At 31.8% G+C, this 19,879-nt stretch overlaps 1 protein-coding gene across 1 annotated transcript; it reads right to left on the bottom strand.

The window, feature by feature from the left end:
* Positions 1-16,946: 16,946 nt before the first annotated feature.
* P170DRAFT_410044 (uncharacterized protein) lies at positions 16,947-19,727 on the bottom strand. The gene is made up of 3 exons (XM_024846827.1): positions 19,411-19,727; positions 19,163-19,354; positions 16,947-19,115 (listed from the first exon to the last, which is right to left on the bottom strand). Exons 1-3 carry the CDS (start codon positions 19,582-19,584, stop codon positions 17,295-17,297), a joined length of 2,187 nt encoding a protein of 728 aa, XP_024703056.1. The 5' UTR covers positions 19,585-19,727; the 3' UTR covers positions 16,947-17,294.
* Positions 19,728-19,879: the final 152 nt, after the last annotated feature.

Below are 19,879 nucleotides of genomic sequence, written 5' to 3'. Positions count from 1 at the left end.
GCTTACTAAGCCTAAGGATATTTAAAATCCTTATATAGGCTCAGCAACCATACTGTTTTAGATTAGAGAGGTTTAGCAGTAGTATTATATATAATAGAGGCTGGTCAAGATGTTTAAATAAGGTTTTATACAGGGTACTCTACTTTAGTAAATAAGTGGGGGTGCGATTTAATATATATATTGCTGCATTTAATAATTCTGGCCATAAATATGGCGGTAATCCTGAATTAATAAATAAAATTTGTATTTTTTGTATGATTAGAGCACCTGAATGCTCTGCAAATGGGTTCTGCTCGGGTTGCTTAATCAGGCTAGTACTACAGATTACTCTTTCAGATCTTGTGTAATTATAGGAATAAGCTAGATTTTTATTTTAATCTGAATAAAATTGTTTGATAGTCACGTGATATTAATATTTAATAAATTAAATTATTTTAATGATTAAATTGCTCACATAATCTTTCAATAAAATTACCTTAGCTATATGAAATTTTGAATAGGGGCAATATATATAGCTAATATATTATTTTTGGTAGATTCCCTGATTTAAATAAATAAGGTTCTAATGAATGGTTTTAAATAGTTTAGTCCCTAATTAAATCGGAATTTGAGAAATTTAATGTTTTAAAATTAATAATTAATAAATCAGGTAATAATCTTTAGTTTTAGTTAATTTATTATTAATTTTTACTCTGTTTACTGCTAAATCAAGGTGTTTTAGGGCTTTAGAGCTCGGGTGCTCTAATCTTGAATGCCATAGTTCAGCTGTTCCATGGGAGATAACTGGTTTATTCGAATTTTTTGCTGAGTAGGCCTTTAATTCATTCACTTTAATATTCAGTAGTGAATTCAGACAGTGAATATAATTATCTTTAGAAGTTAATTTAGGTGACCATTAAATTTGATCAGTAGTATTCCATTTAATCAAATAAATGCCTGTAATCTCGAGGACTTCACAAATCGGGCGGTGATTAGGGCTTTTTAGGCACATAGCCCTAGAATTAAGATAAATACCCGATTGCCTTGCCTTAGAGGCAGATAAAATATTGATATGAAATTGTGGAATATAGGTATAATAATATAATTTGAATATTGTTTCATCTTTATAAGGATTTGAAGGTTTTAAATTAACTGTTCTAAAACCTTTAATTAATATCTGTGTATTCCCTATAGAGATTGATGTAGGTGATTCATAATAATCACTGAATAATAATCGATTATTACAGATATGGGTATCTGCTGTAGTATTAAACGCCTAATTAGGACTAGCGTGTTTTTCAATTAGTCTTATTAAATTTGAAGCTATTATAATTAAATCAGTTAGAAATTTATTATTTTAATTTATTGCTTAATTTATTAATTTTAATCAATTTTTTATGGCTTCAAGCGCTGCGCGAAATTTGGGGTTTCTAGAGGCTCTATTAAATCATTAAATAGCCTTAGGATCACATAACTAATTTTCTGGTTTCTTTAATAAATCATTAATATAAAAACATTGGTCAAATTCATGGTGGCCTTTATTAGAGTCTGATTAACAGGGGCAGTTTTTTTCCCTTTTAGGAGTTCTAGGATTAAACCTAGGGCTTGGGGTATTTTCCAAGGTATCTCCTTTAAAGGTTGCCTGAGCGATTCAGCTCAGTTAATTTAAATATTTAAATATTAGGAACATCTTCACATAATCTCTGAATTACTTAGTTATATCAAAAAATAATAGTATTTCATCACATGATTTAATTTTATTATTTAATTTTTTACTCCAATAATTTGCAAATATTAAATAAGACCCATAAATGGCTTTAATAAAGTCATATTAAACTTGGTATAGATTATTCACTTTGCTTATTTTAAGCGATTTTACTTCGGTATAGATGTTTTCCCATAATAAAATATATAAATTAATTGAATATTTATTCTGCAGATTTTTAAGCATATGATATTACTTAATAATATTGTGTTTTCTTGATTTATTAGTGGGAGCTAGTTTTGTTTAAAGGATCTGCAGCATGTGATATAGGGTTTCTTTATCAGATACTAAAACCCTATTGGCTAATAATATCAAGTTCTTAATCAGGAGTAGAATTAGGGCTAAACCCTCATCCATGTGGTGATATTCTTAAAATGCTAATTCATAATCGCGTAAAAGGTCTCGATAAAGTGCTTGATTGTTTTAGGTTAGATCAATAATTAATCTAGCATTCCCATTAAGGTCACATAGTTCCGGGTGACTAGGCCGTACAGGTTAATCAGGCATAGTCATGTGACTAGGATTAATAAATTCCTAAACATATTTGCTTTTAGTAATTGTTTTGATTGTGTTGAACCAGTGTATCTAATCATATAACTGGTTTAATTGAAAATTAAGCTTTGTATCTATAATGATAAGCTTAAATAATTAATAAAATAATTCAAATTGTTTGACCTTTATTTTACCTTACTTTTATCTCACTTTCACTATATAAATCAATAGTAAAAGTGAAAGTTCAATAAAGTGAAAGTAAACTAGGTAAGTAAGGGTCAATTAAATCAGACAAGTAAATAATTTACTGTAATAGTGAATAGACAAGTAATTGATTAATTTGCGTGTATGTGAATTCAATCAATAAATCAATAAAATAATTTAAATTAATTAAATACTTCAGACAGGTGAAATAAAACACTTGAAGTAAGTACACGGGTTGAATGAATTAAATTAATGTAGATAGTAAATAGTTCACTGCAGTAGTAAGTAATCAAATAATTAATTCACGTGTGGGTTGAATTCAATCAAACAAGTAAATGATTAATTCAGGTGTAGGTGTGAATTTAATCAAACATATAGTAAATAGTTCACTGCAATAGTGAGTAATCAAATGATCAATTCATATGTGGGTTGAATTTAATCAAACAAACAAATGATTAATTCAGGTATAGGTGTGAATTCGATCAAACGTATGTAAATTCAATCAAACAGGTAAATGATTAATTCACGTGTATATATAAATAGTAGGAACAAAGGGCTAGACCGGGCTCATAACTGTCAGATGAAATGCTAACGCGGGCTTATAACTTTCAGATAGGATAGGTAGATCACGTGGGTTGAATAAAAATTTCAAATGGCTAGATAGAATAAAGGAAATTGATCAGTTATATGAAGTAAACAGTTCACCTAGACCACCTAGATCTTAAATAAATAGACCAGAGGTCCTACCATTCGCTATGCATGTAGATAGGTGAAATTGATTAATAAATGAATAAATCAATAAGTAAATTGAATAAATAAAATCAACTTGTCAAATTGAAATGGTAAAATCAACTTATTGAAAAGAATGAATCAATACAGGTTATTGACTACATATTTATAGATAATTAAATCAGGGTTAATTTAATCTGGCCCTAAGCAGATATTGCAAACATGAAATTATTAGATCCTTCTAGGTCTTCACCTGTGAGTTATATTATTAATCTAGGCCTTCAAGATTAACCTCATAGATTATTATTAGATTAATTTAGATGATTAAATAATCAAGATTTTATGATTAGAATAATTAGAACAATTGAGATTCAACACATAAGTCATAATAAAATTATTTAAATGATATCAGAATGACCAGGGTAGCAATATTTACTTTATGGCTTATAAAATGAATAGGTGAGACATTCTGGACCCTTTGTATTAATTATCTGAACAAATGTAAGGATCCATATGGGATCCTCCCAAGGATGCTTAGTCAGAACGGGTGCTTAGTCATAGCCTAGTGAACATATGATGAAATTATATTCTCGCGGGGGTTCTCTTAAATCCCAGCGATAATATCTTAAGCAAGATACACTATATATTTAATATCCCTAGCTAGACTGCGGCACTAACCACCAAGACCATGGTTAACCACTAACCAAGACCAAAATTCGTGGTTTTGGTTGGCATTTTGCTAACTACCTAACCATGTGGTTAGGTCTTGGTTAGCAATCTACTAACCACTGTGGTTAGTTGGTTAACCATGGTTATGCAAACAATATAAACATACCAAGCCTCGTGACTTGCTAGATAGATAGATTTTTATGCTGTTTTTTTAGTAATTTTGTTGTTTTAGTTATGTATGAGAGTTCCGACCATTTTTATATACAAAATTATCTTTAGGATCCATAGAACGCGGAAACTATAGAATAAAGAAACTACCTAGGTGTTTAAGGGAGGAAATCTAACCAAGAAATATAATTTAAGACTATTACAGCTATAAAGGTCCTATCTGGAACCCTTCTGGCATCTTAGGCTTCTTGTGAATTTGAGATGCTTATTATATATCTTCGCTTTCTAGGGACTCGTGTCCTGTCTATTTTAAATCTTGTGAGCAGGAACTTCCTCCTCGCGGTTGTTTCTGAGTGCCTACTGCGTTTGCTGTCTTCTTAATATTACTATTACTCTTTTCCTTTTTATTATCACTGATAGGATCCAAAGCTGGAAGAGGAGCTATTAAGCCCCGCTCTTGCTCAATCATAGCTGCCTCTCCTGTAAGTATAAGCTCCTTTGTAAAATTAATCTCTTTCTGCTCAACTTCAAACTTCGCAGTACATATTTAAAGTATCAGCTTTTTAATTATTATTATATTGAGTCGGCCTTGTTTATAATAACAGATATCTCGCGCACAGTTAAAAAAATGTTTAACACCTGCGCTACTTGCTGGAATAAAAAGGATATCGCGGGCAAGAAGGGCTAGAATAGGGAACTCTTGTTAATGCTCTTTCCAAAATAGCCGAGGGTACTAAGATATAAGCCCTATAAAACCTTATTAGTCTTAATAAATAAATAATAATATAAAATATACTTGATCTTATTTTTTGCTAAGTAGTGAGCAAACTTATCATTCTTTTTCTTAAAAGAACCTAGCTGTTGGAGAAAGATCTGTGAGTTAATTATCATCTTAAGCTTATAGTCTATTTTATATGAATTCTGCTCAGAGCCAGTATTAGATAATTTAGCTCTATATTATTACTTATATCGCAGAAATTCCTTCTTAAGGCATTTACAATATCTTGCACCCCAGTTAACGCCATTATCTTGCCAGTCCTTTGAGGTAAAGAATTGGAGCTTTTTTAATAATACAAGGATAGTAGTAATACCATAGACATCTCTATAGAATTTAGTATTAGTTACCTGATAGTACTCCACTAGCTTCTCTCTTGCAGCATATAGTGCTTTTAGTATTAATTTCTTCTAAAAGAGCTGCTTCCGGCATAGCTATGTCTCAGCGTCCTCCAGATGGTTAAAAAGCTTGTTATAGATACTAAAGATAAGATAAATAATAGGTTCTTTGGTTTTTAAGAGGGTAGTGGTGAATCTGAAAAATAGTTTAGTAATATAGAGCAGATACTTAATCTGATACTATTTTTCCTTGTCCAGCTGGAAATAGAGATAGCTATAAGTTATATAGTATCACTGAAAGCTCTCCTGTAGTCTCTTTACACGCCTAAGTATTAGAAAGGTTGAATTCCATTAAGTTCGGATATTTTAGAGAGGAAGAAGGCGAGGCTCTTGGGCCTGAGTTATTAAAAATGTATTATAATACTAAAGGCTTGTGTTAATAAAGACAGTAAGATTGCGGATCTAGAGAAGAAATCAATGATTATTAGCTAGATGTCAAGTAAAGCTCAGAAGAACTCACCTTATTTAGAGTATGGATAATCTCTTTTTTAGGCTGTTGATTCTGTATTAAGCGCTTACAATTATTATCCCACTTATCTTCTACCTTATTATTAGATGGTGCCGCCTTCATCTTTCCGAGAAGCTGATTCAGACTTAATTAGATCATATAGGCGAGACAAGGAATACAGAATATACCGCTACTAAGCCTATCGCTATTAATCCTATGATTTCTAAGCTTATCCTGGATACCTACCATCATGGTATTATTATTTATAGTATTATCAGTTGTGATTAATAAAACTTGATTAGCAATCTTATGTTGCTTAAGCATCCTGATTATCACAGAGCTTAGATTCTGTCTAGTATATGAGCCTTTAAGGGGCTCAAAATCTAGAAGAGCCTCGCGATACTCTTAATCCTTGTCTAGGAAGTAGCCAGTAATAGCTATAAATCCTTGTTTAAAAGGTGATGTCTAATAGTTAAGTGATAAAGATAGTTTACCATCCTCTGGTAGTTTATTAAGTATATTTTGTTGTTTTTCCCGAATCTTGGAGTATAACTGTCAACTAATAGTATATACTAATAATAATTTAATTTTTAATAAAGTAAGAGCTAAGATATCTGCAAGATATTAGAACTCAGGACGGTTAAGAATATGGAATAAAAGGCGCGCAACAAAGATAAAAAACAGGATATTTTAGGCAAGTGTTTTATCTGAGAATAAGGTGCTTAGGGATCTTTATGACTAGATAATTTGAAATTTATTAGTTATAGAGGGTCTAACTAGAGATTAATACTTACTTATTGTATTATCAGTTTATTAATACCTTGTTTAAGTATTGTGTGGCAGGTGCCACCTTTAAGATAGGTCTTCATAGGTGATGTTCCTCTTTTTCGTATATAAGGATGAGTAAGTACTATAAAGCAGTGTTTACATATAATCTTTGGCTCTCCTGTTTACTTATGAGCTACCTGCTCAAACTGATCTTAAACAGAAGATTTCTTTTTGCTCTCCTAATGTATATATGTATTTATTTCCTTTTTTGCATTAAACTCCGTTTGAAGCCACTATTTGGTAAAATTAAGATGAGATTGTTGGATCTCTGGGTCTATATTAAAAAGTATCTAGAATTTTTGAAGATAAGGTCCAATATGCTGAAGTGAAAAAGATAATATAACTTATAGGTGTTATGAAGTGTCAGATAAAGAGATAGAGGTTACAGTTTGATAAGATGTTAAGAAGAGAAGATCATCTGATTAATAAAACCCTGTGTTAGAGAGTTGGTCTGTAAAGAAGAAAGTGTATACTATCTTTACTAATAGTCTGTAAAGGACAGAGAAAAAAACTTGATTTATAGAATTCCGTAGGAAGATTATAAATATAAACGCGACTATGGGCTTGATATATAGCAAAAGCAAGTATACAGTAGAGTTAAATATCTACTCTAATTGGCTATTAATATCTACTGGTGTGGTTATCTATGGTTAGTTCATGGTTAACCACGAACTAACCACAGATAACCACGGGTAACCACGGGTAACCACAGATAACCATAGGATAACCGCTGAAAACCACAAGTAACCACAGGTAACCACAGATAACTATAGATATTTCTGAATAACTATTGAATAACCACTAATCTATATTTTAAAAATAGGAAGTTCTTTAATATTTTATATAGTAATCTTTTATTAAAAATATTTTAAAAATATAAAAATTTAAGCTCTATAACCCTAGAAAACTAAAAAGTAGTAAATCAGGATTTTAGTAGATTTAGATAATCTATTTTTTCTATACCTAAAAGATACATCATCTTCTATCCAAGTTAAATATATATTTCCACTTCTTATATTCAAAATTTCTACCACTAAATCCTTAAATCCAGCCGGCAGTAATAACCATAATCTAAAAGTAGTTTTTAATTAGATCTATAAGATAATAATATATCGAAATATCTTAATACTAACTGATTTCAAATAATTTCCAACATAATAGGATAAAATGAAGAGATTGTTACTGTAATAATAAAATAATATATAAAGATATATTATGCTGGCTTAGTTATCAAACGTATAAAGGAGATAGAGAGACTATATTAGGAAAGATCTGCATGTTTTATGCTAGTGTGGTTAACCATTGGTTAACCACACAGTGGTTTTGGTTAACCACAAAATTTGTGGTTAGGTGGTGGTTAGTAAAACACTAACCAAGACCACAATTTTGTGGTGGTGGTTATCAAAATGCTAACCAAGACCAAGACCATGCCGCAGTCTATCCCTAGCTAATTACTTTCACGCTGCCTTATCCTTAAGGCACTAAAGTATTTAATCTTATAACTTTATTACTTATACCTAATTAAGGCGGCCCGTTAGTAAAATAACTAGTAAAAAAAAAGGAACTCGCGGACAGGATATTTAATCATCTATTAAACTAACTCATAAAAAAAAGTTTTCGCAGACTCAGAAAACCCTAAAACTAGCAGAATCTTATAAGACTACTAAAGAAGAATTACTTAATAATAAACTAGAATTCTTATAAATAAAAAAACTATTAATTCTAGATATAAAGACTATCTGTAAATAAATTATATTATTAAAGAAATTTTAGGAACTTTAATAAGCTTTAATATTATTTTTTAAAAAATATACTCAGATAAAAAGTTTAAAAAAAGCTATTTTTATTATAAAAAAAGGTTCTGGCCCAAAAATTAAGCCCTCTAGTAAAAAGGAGTAATACTTAATACGTAATTATATTATCTACTAAGTATTTATTACTAGATAAAAATCAACCGCGGAAATAAATAATTAGAATAATAAGGATAAAATAAAGATAGCAGTTATATACTTAGATTATATACTAAGTGATCTTTAGAGAAATAATTCTTTAGATAATTACTATTTATAAGAATAAAAAAGCTTTTATAAATTCTTAAAAAACTAACTAGATAATCTAGGAAATTATAGATAAGATATTTAGTCTAAAATATTATATTTTAAATCCTGTAAGAATAAAAGTGATTATACTTATTTTTAAAAATAAAAAAAGGCTAGATCTAAGCTTAAAGATAAAATAAAAAAAATAGATTATTTATAGTTTTATTTATTTTATAAAATATTTAGCCAGAAATTTAAGTAAAAAATTCATAAGTAATCTAAATTCCTAAAATTAGAGTAAAAGTTAATCTTACTAATCTTATACCTATATCTCTTTATAAAAGGCCACTAACCGGGATCTAGGAAAAACTAGTAATTAAGCTTATAAAACCTAAATCTAGGCTAAAATTATTTAAGATAAGGGTCTTTAAGATTTATAAAGAATAATAAAATATAAAAAGACTTGTTTAAAGCCTTACAGGGGAAATTATCTAATAAAAAGATAGATCTCGCGAAAAAATAAGATAATCTATTATAAATTAAGTATTTTAACTATAGCAAACTGGGCTATAAGATATTTAATTATTAGTTAAAAAAATTAATATAACTCTGAAGCCTCCTAGTGGGAGGTATTAGCTTATTATAAATAAATAAAAGAGGAAGACTGGAGAAATTATTTCTCGCGAAGTTTCTATTAATAAAGCTGTGGGGGTGGCCGGTACCCTAGGGTTTTATAAAATAAAGTAAGATAGTATTTAAGCAGGAAAAAGGGGACTTATTAAAAATATTAATTAATACTAGAGCAGAGGCAAATCTAGTACCTCTTAATTTTATAAAAGAGATAAAATAGGAAAAATTATTTATCTAGCTTAAGACAGCTAGAGTAGATAGTTATAAAATTTTTTTATAGAGGGTTATATAGTTTTATTTAAAGCTAGAAGACTCGTAAAGTTATTATAAGATTTAAATAGGACTTGTAATAATATTTTTTAATATATTAGAAATAATTTTAGGAATATTATAAATAGCTTAAAAAAAACTTATTACTTATTTTTATAAATATTATCTAGAGCTTCCCTGTAAAAATTAGGTTTATATTACTTTAGTATCCGCGGAAGAATAAATAAAAAAATTTAAAAAAAATAAATCTAATTAACTAATTATAATCTATATCTAGCAGGTTAATATAGCAGAACCAGAGAGATAAAATATCTTAAAATAATTAAAGGACTTCGCGGAAGTCTTCTTAGAAGATCTTATAGAGGGCCTATCTCTGTATTATAAAAATATTAACTTAGAAATTTATTTTATAAAAGATTTTAAATTATAAACTAGTTTAATTTATAAAATATCTCTTGCGGAAAGCAAAATATTATAAAAATATTTTTAAAAAAACTTAAAACAGGGATAGATTCAGACTTTAAAATTATCTATTAAGGCGCTAGTGTTATTTATAATAAAAAAGGATAGAGATTTACAGGTATATATAAACTTTTAGGATATAAATAAGGTATCTGTGAAGAATACTTACCTACTATTAAAAATTAATAAATATATTAATATACTGGCCGGAGTATTATAGTTTATATAACTTGATTTTTATAATACTTATTATAAGATTTATATGGCTGCGGGCTATAAGTAAAAAACAGCTTTCTGAATAAAATTCAGACTATTTAAGTATTTAATAATATTATTTAATTTAATAAATATACTTATAATATTTCAGAGGTTTATTAATAATTTATTTTAAAATTATTTTAATAATTTTATAATAGTTTATTTAGATAATATTATAATCTACTTATAAGATTTAGAGGATTATAAAAAGCAGATCTATGAAGTTTTCTAAACTTTATAAAAAACAGGCTTATATATAAAATTTAGTAAATATAAGTTCGCGGTAATAAAAATAAACTTTTTAGGATTTATTATTAACTAGAATAAGATCTAAATAGAAACTTCGCAAGTCTAGATAATTATAGATTAGCTAATATTAAAAAATATTTATAATATCTAGAGGTTTATTAGATTCATGAACTAATATTAAAGGTTTATCTGGTAATTCTTAGGTTTAGTTATAGCTCTAACTAAAATAACTAAAAAACTTTTAAAAAGAGAAAAAAGGAAGTCTAGCCTAGATTTTTTAATTATAAATATAAGAGAAAGCTTCAGAAATCTAAAGAAAGCTTTTATAAATATAATAAATATATATTACTTTTATAAGGATTTACCCTCACGAATAAAAATAAACATATTTATTTATATAATTAATATAATCCTCTCATAGTTAAGTAAGAACAGTTAATAAAAACTAATTATTTTTTTTTTTTGCAAAATAATTCCCGTAAAACAGAATTATAGGATTTATAATCAGGAATTACTCGCGATAATAAAAAACTTTAAGGAATAAAGATACTACCTGAAGAAAGTAAAGTACCTTATTAAGATCTTTATAAACTATAATATACTATATTATTTTACTATAAAAGAATTATTATAAAGGCAGGTATAGTAGGCGTAAAAACTTATAAGTTTTTTTTTTTATTTTAAAATATTATCTGGAAAAAAAGAACCCAGTAAATATATTCTTATAAAAATCTGATTATAAAAAATCTGCTTATTAAAAAAATATATAAAAACTTAATACTGAAGCTCCCTAGTAGCTTATAAATCTTTTAGGCCTAAGGATAAAATAAATAATTATAAGAAAAATTTTTATAAAAAAAATTATTATAGCTGACCAGGCTAAAATATAAATATAAATTATAAAAGTTACTCGCAAGAAAAAATCTTATTAAAAAAATTCTTTAAAAAAACTATTAAAAAAGATTTCCTAGTTACTTTAAGTAAATACTTTTATATAAAAGATCTACCAAGGGCTTGTAAAGCCCGAAGAGTTTATTTATTATAAAGATAAAAAAAAAGGTAAACTAGTAAAATAAAAGTCTCGCGGAGACTGGTTATACTAGAAAAATAAGTTTTATATTTTAGATAGTTTAAAGTTAAAGCTAGCTATTCTAATAAAACTTTATAATAACTTATTTATTAGGTATTTTACCTCGCAAAAAACTAATAAATTAGTCTTATAAAGATTTTATTAGCTATAAATAATAATATTTATTAAAAAATACTATATAACTTATAGAAAGTATTAGAGAGGCCGGAAGGTTTATAAAAAATAATATAAATTATTAAAATTATTATTAGTTCCCGGGAAAATCTAAAAATAAATAATAATAGATTTTATTATAGACCTTTCCGCGAGCTTGCTTATAATAGGTAGTTTATAAGTCTTTTTTAATTATATATTAATAATTATAGACTAATTTATTAAAATAGCATACTTTATTCCCGCAAAAAAGATAATTCACAGGGAAGAATTAGCACAAGTACTAACTCGCGAGATTTTTAGATTTTATAGTATGCCCGTGAAAATAATCACTAATTATAGGTTAATATTCGCGAAAGGCTTCTAATCTAAATTTATATATTATCTGTAAATTAAGCAGGAGTTAAGTACCGCGTATCACCCTTAAATAAATAACTAGACAGAATAATTAAATAGTATATTAAAGTAATACTTGCGGGCGTATATTAATTTTAATTAAAATAATTAAATTAATTATCTTCCCCTCGCAGAGTTCGTGTATAATAATATTTAATAAAGCTTGACCCAGGTATCACCCTTTTATATATTAATTAGAGAATATCTTAGGATAATTATCCTAGACTCGCGAGAAAGTCCAGAGATAAAAAATTAGTATAAAAATAAGTTTTATGAATTAAGAAAATTTGTAAAATAATTAAAAAATTATTAAAATATACTCGCGAGTACCAGATCTAATACTATAACCGGAAGAAACAAGCAAAGATATTTACTAAAAATTAATTAGTTTAATTATTTTTAAAAAATTAGTAGAGCCTGCGGCTAAATAAAAAGTTTAATTAACTAAGTATAAAACTACTATATATAATAAAAAAAATTAAAAAATAAGTTTATTAATTAAAACTCCCCGCAGGGGTCAAAGTATATAATATATTTTATATATTCTTATTATGTGAGTATTAGGAGATATTAAGAGTAAAATCTATAAAATAATTTTTTATAGTTTACTAGGATAAAAAACCCTAGGAGTATTATATAAAAAGGCTTTAAACAGAAAAGACCCGGAATAAAATAAAGAAATTTTTAATTTAATAAAAGAAATATTCTCGCGAGAAGGATATAATCTAAGAACTTATTATAAACTTATATTATTTAGACCTGTATAAACAGTTTATAAATAGAGAAAAACTACTTTTATATTAAAAAATAAAAAAAACTTTTTTCTAAAAATAAAATAGCAAAAATCTTAGTAATATAGATTTATTTTATTAATATTAAGGCTTTAACTGTCTCGCGTGTCTAAGGAGCAGAATACTACTAAAAATATAATAATATATTATAGCAGAATAACTACTGTCTAGTAATATCTATCTACTTATAAATAAGCAGGTGATATTATAGTATAAATAGTTATTATATTTTTGCCTAATCCCGCCGGAAATATAAAGATCTTAAAATATAATATCCTAGGAGAGAGTATATTATCTGTAGTTATATCTAATAGGGGGTTACACCCTAGTATAAGTTATAAAATAGCTCTCGCGGTATTAAGTATATAAGATAAGCTAGGTAAATAGAGCTTCTTTCTAGTATAAGGGGAGTTTTTGTATTAGCTGCTAAATTTATTATTATTTATAGATAGTTAGGTTCTCCGGGCCTAATTAGGAAGAAAAACTAAGAATAGAAATAAGTACCTACAGGGGATATAATCCCTGTATAGATAATTTAATTATACAGGCTGTATTTTATATAGTATAATCTATTAATAGCACTAGAGCTTTATCTTAAGCCTCTCTGCTAACTAGACCTTAAAAAGGCGCGGGTCTAGTTATGTAAAGTTAGTAAGAAAATTAGATTATAGGTAGTCTGATTAGATTAATTAGCTAGACTAGCTAATTTAGATTAGAAATAATCTAGCAGGACAGCAGGTAATAGATAGCTATTAGAGGATTATAATAAAAGATATATTTATTTACAGCCAGTATAATATACACAAGATAAAAACTATTATGCCGGAGGGACTAGTTAATATAGGAAATATAGTTAAAAGGGCCTTATAAATTACTTATATAGTTAAACTAAAAACTGACCTAGCTAATATACACTATTTATAAAAGATTATAAATACTAGTGCGGAAATTAGGGTTTCCCGGACTTACTTTTAAGGCAGAGGGGGGAGAGTAGTAACCTGTAAGAAAAGAGTTTTTTAGAAGAAAAATATTTTTTTAAAAAATAGGGAAAAAAATATAATAATAATATTAATATTTTTAAGGAACCTTAATAGCAAGTACAGTATTATAATTTATTACACGCGGGAAGCCTATAAATAAGTCTAAAAATTAGTAATCTGACCTAAAATAAAAAATCTCGTAATATAAAAAGTAAAATAAGAGTAAAGTCTTATAATATAAGAAATAAAATAGAAAATAAATTCCTGTAGTATAAAAAGTAAGATAAAATTAAAATAAAATAAATCTTATATATTATATCTTATAAAATATACTTAACTCCTAAGGGTTAACTTACTGAGAATAGTGGTTATTAAAAAAGAGAAAGAAAAAAAAAAGAGAAACTATAAAAAAGATTTTTTTATAATATAGAATTAAGGGTTCAGCAGTAAATGTGGAAGGTATAATATAATAATATTTAATTTAGAAAAGGCCTCGCGAGACTAGATAGTAAAGGCAGCTATAGTAAAGTATGATAGATTTTATAATAATAGACTTAGATCTAATGGGTTCGCGAGCTGCTGATACTATATAGACTATAAAAAAAAATTAAAATAATCTTTTTTTTTTATAACTATTTTTTTTTAAAGGGAGTTTTTTTAATAGTAAAAAGTTTTTATAAATATTTCGCGGAAGTACTTCGCAAGATTTACTAGGGGCAGATTAAACTAATTATAATAGATTTCGCAAATAGGGCATCCCAGGTAGATACCGAGCTCGCGAATAAATTAGGATAATTATACTAGTTAAATCTCTGTGGTAAAGGGGCCAGCTTCGCGAGAAGGCTAGGAAGCTGATTATAATAGATTTTATAAATAGAGTATCTTAGGCAGAGGAGTAATCTCACGAGACAGGTCTATAATATATATAAGATATATTCGCGAAGAACTATAAAACTGACTGTAATAGATTTTGTAAATAGAGTATTTTAAGTAAAATATACCTTCATGAGAATTATTTATATTATACCGCACTAGGGATTCGCGAGGCAGTTAATACTCGCGAACCTAGGAAAAAATAACTTGTGAGACAGTGTTTTTCACAAGATTATAAGAAAAAGTAAACTAAGTATTAATATTTAAGGATTATCAGGCAGAGGGTCCTAACGGGATAAAGAGGATTAGTTAATAGTTATATTTGCGAAGGGAGTCCACACGACATAATAATCTTATAAAATAGCAGCTTTCGCGAGAAAAGTAATCTTGTGAAGCTTAATAGTATTAACTAGTTAATTTTATAAGGTATTTTAGGGACCAAGGCCTTTAAAGAGGGGGGGATAATTATAAAGATTTATATAAGATCTTTTTAAGGATGCTTAGTCAGAACAGGTGCTTAGTTATAGCCTAGTAAATACATGATGAAACCATGTTCTCGTGGGGGTTCCCCTGAATCCCAGTGACAACACCTTAAGCAAGATATACCATATGTTTGATATCCCTAGCTAATTGCTTTCACGCTGCCTTACCCTTAAGGCACCAAGGTATTCAACCTTATAACAAAGCCACTGACTGCAGTGGTTGAAATAAACTTTTAATTTTCTAAATAGGAAATTTATTGAATTATGTTTTCTGACTTCTATAGGATTCTAGCAACTAGTGATTTCCTAATTAGGAAGGTAAGCTAGTCCAAAATAGGAAATTCTTCAGAAATTTTTTTTTTCATTTTCCGCTCACATTGAGCTCAGTTTCACCTCAATTTTCCCATACAATTTGGTGGTGGAAGTGAGAGTTCAATAAAGTGAAAGTAAAGTTGTAGTGAATTTTGAATAATTTTGGTTGTGGGGCTAAATCAGGTGATTCTGATGAATCAGATGATGTCAGGTGACCCCATTTGACACTTCTTAATATATTTATTTATATTTTTGTATTACAGATAAGTTATTATTATTGCTAATTAAAGTACTTTAAAGGATTAAATATTATATATAACTTTATACTTTCTGGATAGGGCCTTCACGAGATCTATAGCAGTATAAAAATAAATAAACTTATGGTAGATAGCTTTAGATAATAAGATAAAAATAATATTTATTACTTTAATATTATTATTCTTTTATTTAAGAAGCTTATTCTAAGTTTTCTGGGCTATATTAAATAATACTAGTTTTTTTAGGGTTGATATTAGGGCCTTAGGGCGAGGAAACTTATTACTAACCACGCGAAATATATTTTTAATTTATAGTTTTATATTAAGACCTTTAATCTAATCTTAGTAGTTTTCTACTAATATAAGTTAAAGTATAATATACTTTCTAGATATTATAACTGCTTTATTAAAGTATTTTATTTATTTTAAAAATAATTAATTACTTTAAGATTTGTTCTAAGGGCCTTAAACAAGGATTCTGGGGATCTGGGTAAAAGACTTAGTTAATTAAGTTTCCGGGCTTATAACTTGTAGGAATTACAAGGTAAAATACTATATTTATTTTAAATAAAATATTTAATTTCTGATAATCAAGATAATAATAAAGGGAAGGTCTAAATACACAAAAGAACCTTATTTTATATTTTATAATCTTACTAGGGGTTCTTATTTAATTTAGGAGGTCTCTGGTAAATCACTGCGGATAACCTTATCTTGGCGGGAACGTTCCGGTATGCCTACCTAGGATACCGGGAGTTCCCACAGTTAGTGTGGTCGGACGAAAACAACATAGACCTCTTATGGAACTATATTCCTGACCGCGGGATTTGATCGTTTTGCGCTTCAGGATCATTATTTTCATAGTGCCCTTACCTTAATTCCGGCCTTGAAAAAAGACATTACGTTGTTTATACGAATAGCCTACATATCGGGATCTATCATCTTTGAGAGCTAATTTTCGTACGTCTTAGGACTGGAGTTACTTCTATATTTATAAAGCTTGCACGTCCCTATACCCCTCGGAACCTCCTAGTAAGTAGAGGTAGATTAGGGCGGTACATTACGCTACACCTCCGCTTGCTCTGGATGTCAATCAAATGTCGTCATTCAAAAGGCTTGGAATTCACCGAATCATCTAATTTGGATTGAAGCAGTCTACTGTTGTAAAATGAATATTGGACATCTTTCTAGCTGGCGAGACCGCAGTTTTTAATTAAAGCTTTTCTAAGGTCAATATTCACAGAAAAGTCCGAGCTGAGTCATTGAAGCTAACATAAGGATTAAGGGCTGCTTCATTGGTGCTAAATCTCCTGAGTAGATACAGACACCATCTACATGAAGTGAGGTGTTGACATTGAGCTACATACATACATGAGATGCCAGAGAACATGAAAATAGACAACAAAGGGGTAGGAGTATCACAGGAAATCAAAAATGCAAAAAGATAAATCCACAGAACAATCGTAACATGAATCCAGCATAGCCAATCAATCAATCAATCCGTCAATCGAGCATTACATCAAATCAAATCGTAAATCTTCAAAACTGGCCCGTAAAGTTTTCCATCATTTCAAGAAAAAAGAAAAACCAATGTCAATCAAAGACCTGCAAACCGAGCCCATCCGGCAGCTCGAGGCGAAGCCTCATTGTTGCTGTTGGTAGGCTGGGCAACACCGCCTCGGCCTTCCTCGGCAACTTTTCCGCTGACATCGCGTCTTCGACCGACGCCTAGACCCGCGATGTAGTTGCCATAGGACAACGAGGCACCCTGGCCGACGCGACGACCGAAATCGGCTCCCGAGTTGCTGACGACTCGGCCTTTGCGGTCGCCGTCGGTGGTGGCAGGAGGAACGGCAAGGGGTTCACCGGTGACAGGGTCGGTTTCGTCGTCGTGCTGCTTGAGAGCGCCGTACGCGTTGGCCTTTGGGGATTTAGGCGTGCTCTTCGGGGTCTTTGCTTTCTTGCCCCATATACCAGCCCCGGAGGAGGGGGGTTCCTTGTGGCCGCTGATGTTGCGGGGGATATTCAGCCCGAAGGTGTTGTCCTCGCCGAGCTCGCCGTAGAATCGGCTGTTCTTCTCTGGGCTCACGGTGTCGGTGGCCGGAGCGGAGACGGGGGGTGTAGGAGATAGATTGGGGATGTCGGCGAGAGCCATGCGAGCTGAGACATTGTGCGGGTGGTCGGGTGTTTCATCGAGGATGGGCTGTGGGGTGGGTGGATTGAGGGCGAGCGGGTTGACTCGCAGGTCAGAGTTTTGATGGTCGTCATCGTAGAGGTCGTCGTGGTCGGCGTGGTCTTGGAAGATTTGGATGTTGTGGTCGCCGATGTCTTGTTCGGCGTTGTCGTAGAATCGGGTTGGCTGTCGCATGTCATCGTTGTAGTCGTCGGTACCGTAATATTCGTGGACAGGGAGGGACTCGTATTCGCCATGAGCGTCTTCCTGGATTGTCTCACCAACGTTCCATCCATGCTGCTGGCCGGGGTTTATCCAGCCCGTGGCTCCGCCGTTCGATCCACCGGAGGCAGTTCCTCTGCTATAAACGGAAGATGGGTCTCGAGGGGCGTGGGCATGAGGCTCGTTCTCAGCGACGTCGACTGGCGAGGGAGACCGGTCCGAATAGGCGACCCAGTTGTCTGAAGCAGGGCTCACACATTGAGATCTGTTAGGAAAGGCGGGCGAGGGCTCGCGCACCGGAGTGCCATGCCGCACCGTGGACGTGGGCCGTGCGTATTCCTCGAGATTATGCTCCGGGCCCCGGTCCGCCATATAGTCCGTGGTATCTGCGTGGTGTTCGAAAGGCATCGGTGGGAGAGGCGATTCCATACGCGACAATCGATTCGAATGCTGGGACACCTGGGAGTGCCTTTTCTCCGCGACATCCGAGAACCGACTGGAACCGCCTTCAGACGACTGACCTCTCGTGTGCATGAACGCCATCTTCCGGGGAGGACCCATCAGAGGGTCTTCGGACATCGCAGAATCCAAGGTAGACTGGCTAGCATGCTTTTCAGCAAGTTCGGACTTGGTGCGCTTATGCGGACGGGCCGTCAGATTGTCTTCCATGGGATTCATGTCCGGAGGTAGCTTGGTGATTTTTCGGAAGATTACACCTAGGTAAATCGAGATACCTAAGGAGATAAGATGGAAGCCACCGTTGACAACGCTGAGAATGAATGTGACTTGGGAGATTGTCGTCGTGACATCGAAATCCGAGCTAAGCATGGTGGTCCAGTGGTATTCATTCTCGGTGTATTGCTTGTACGCCAGGAATGCGGTGAAAACGTAGAACGGGACAAGTCCGAGATCCAAAGTCGAGGCGAACACCATGTAGCTCGCCTGGGAGCCGGGGGGTCTGGAGACAGCGGAGTGACATAGATGGTAGATGGCGTAGAGGGTGTGCAGGATTGCGACGGCAGGCTTCATGGAGTTAGCGATTGCTTATGCACAAGAATTTCCAAACTTACCCCGACCCGGACGATCCATATGACGCTGACAGCTGCATTCTTGATGACAATCGCGCAGAACAGAGACCCGAGCGCTCCAAGCAACGTCAACACGCGCAGTCCAAGTTGTACCTTCCGTGTAACGATCACTCTCGGCTTTGTCTTGCGACTCATAGGAGTCCATCTAGACTTTCCATCGGGGATATTGTTATACTTTCGGAGGAAAAAATGTTAGCATAGATTATTTCCGACGCAGCCGACATACGCACCGAATCAGGATGTCTGTTGAAATTGACCAACGGCCCCGTAGGCTGCGGCTTTGGCTTTGGACGAGTCCAGCTCGCCTGGGTCACAGCTTTCGGATTGAAAGGATTGTCTGTCGCGCCATGGAAGCTGTAGGCGGAGGGCGCGCCGTAAAGGAATGGAGGCGAAGATCCCCCCATGATGGTGGTGAATGAGCTTCAATTGAGCTTGAGCTTATCGAAGCAGAAGCATCCACCCCACGCCAGAAGCGGGGAGATCAAATCTCGATATTAAGAAAGGAATGCTGGGGGAGGAGGGCAAAAATGTGGATGAAGCACGAACCATGGAACGAGGGAATGTCAGAGGAATCATGCAGGAGGAGAAACGAGGCTCCATACATGCGTCAACAGTCCGATTGTCGGCGCGGCAACGGATCCGATAAGGTCACGTGCCCACCCGCCATCGTCATCCCGCCGTCTCCGATTCCTTCCCCGA

Source organism: Aspergillus steynii, assembly GCF_002849105.1.
Source record: "Aspergillus steynii IBT 23096 chromosome Unknown P170scaffold_5, whole genome shotgun sequence".
NCBI lineage: Eukaryota > Fungi > Ascomycota > Eurotiomycetes > Eurotiales > Aspergillaceae > Aspergillus > Aspergillus steynii.
This window is presented reverse-complemented; position numbering and strand designations above follow the sequence as displayed.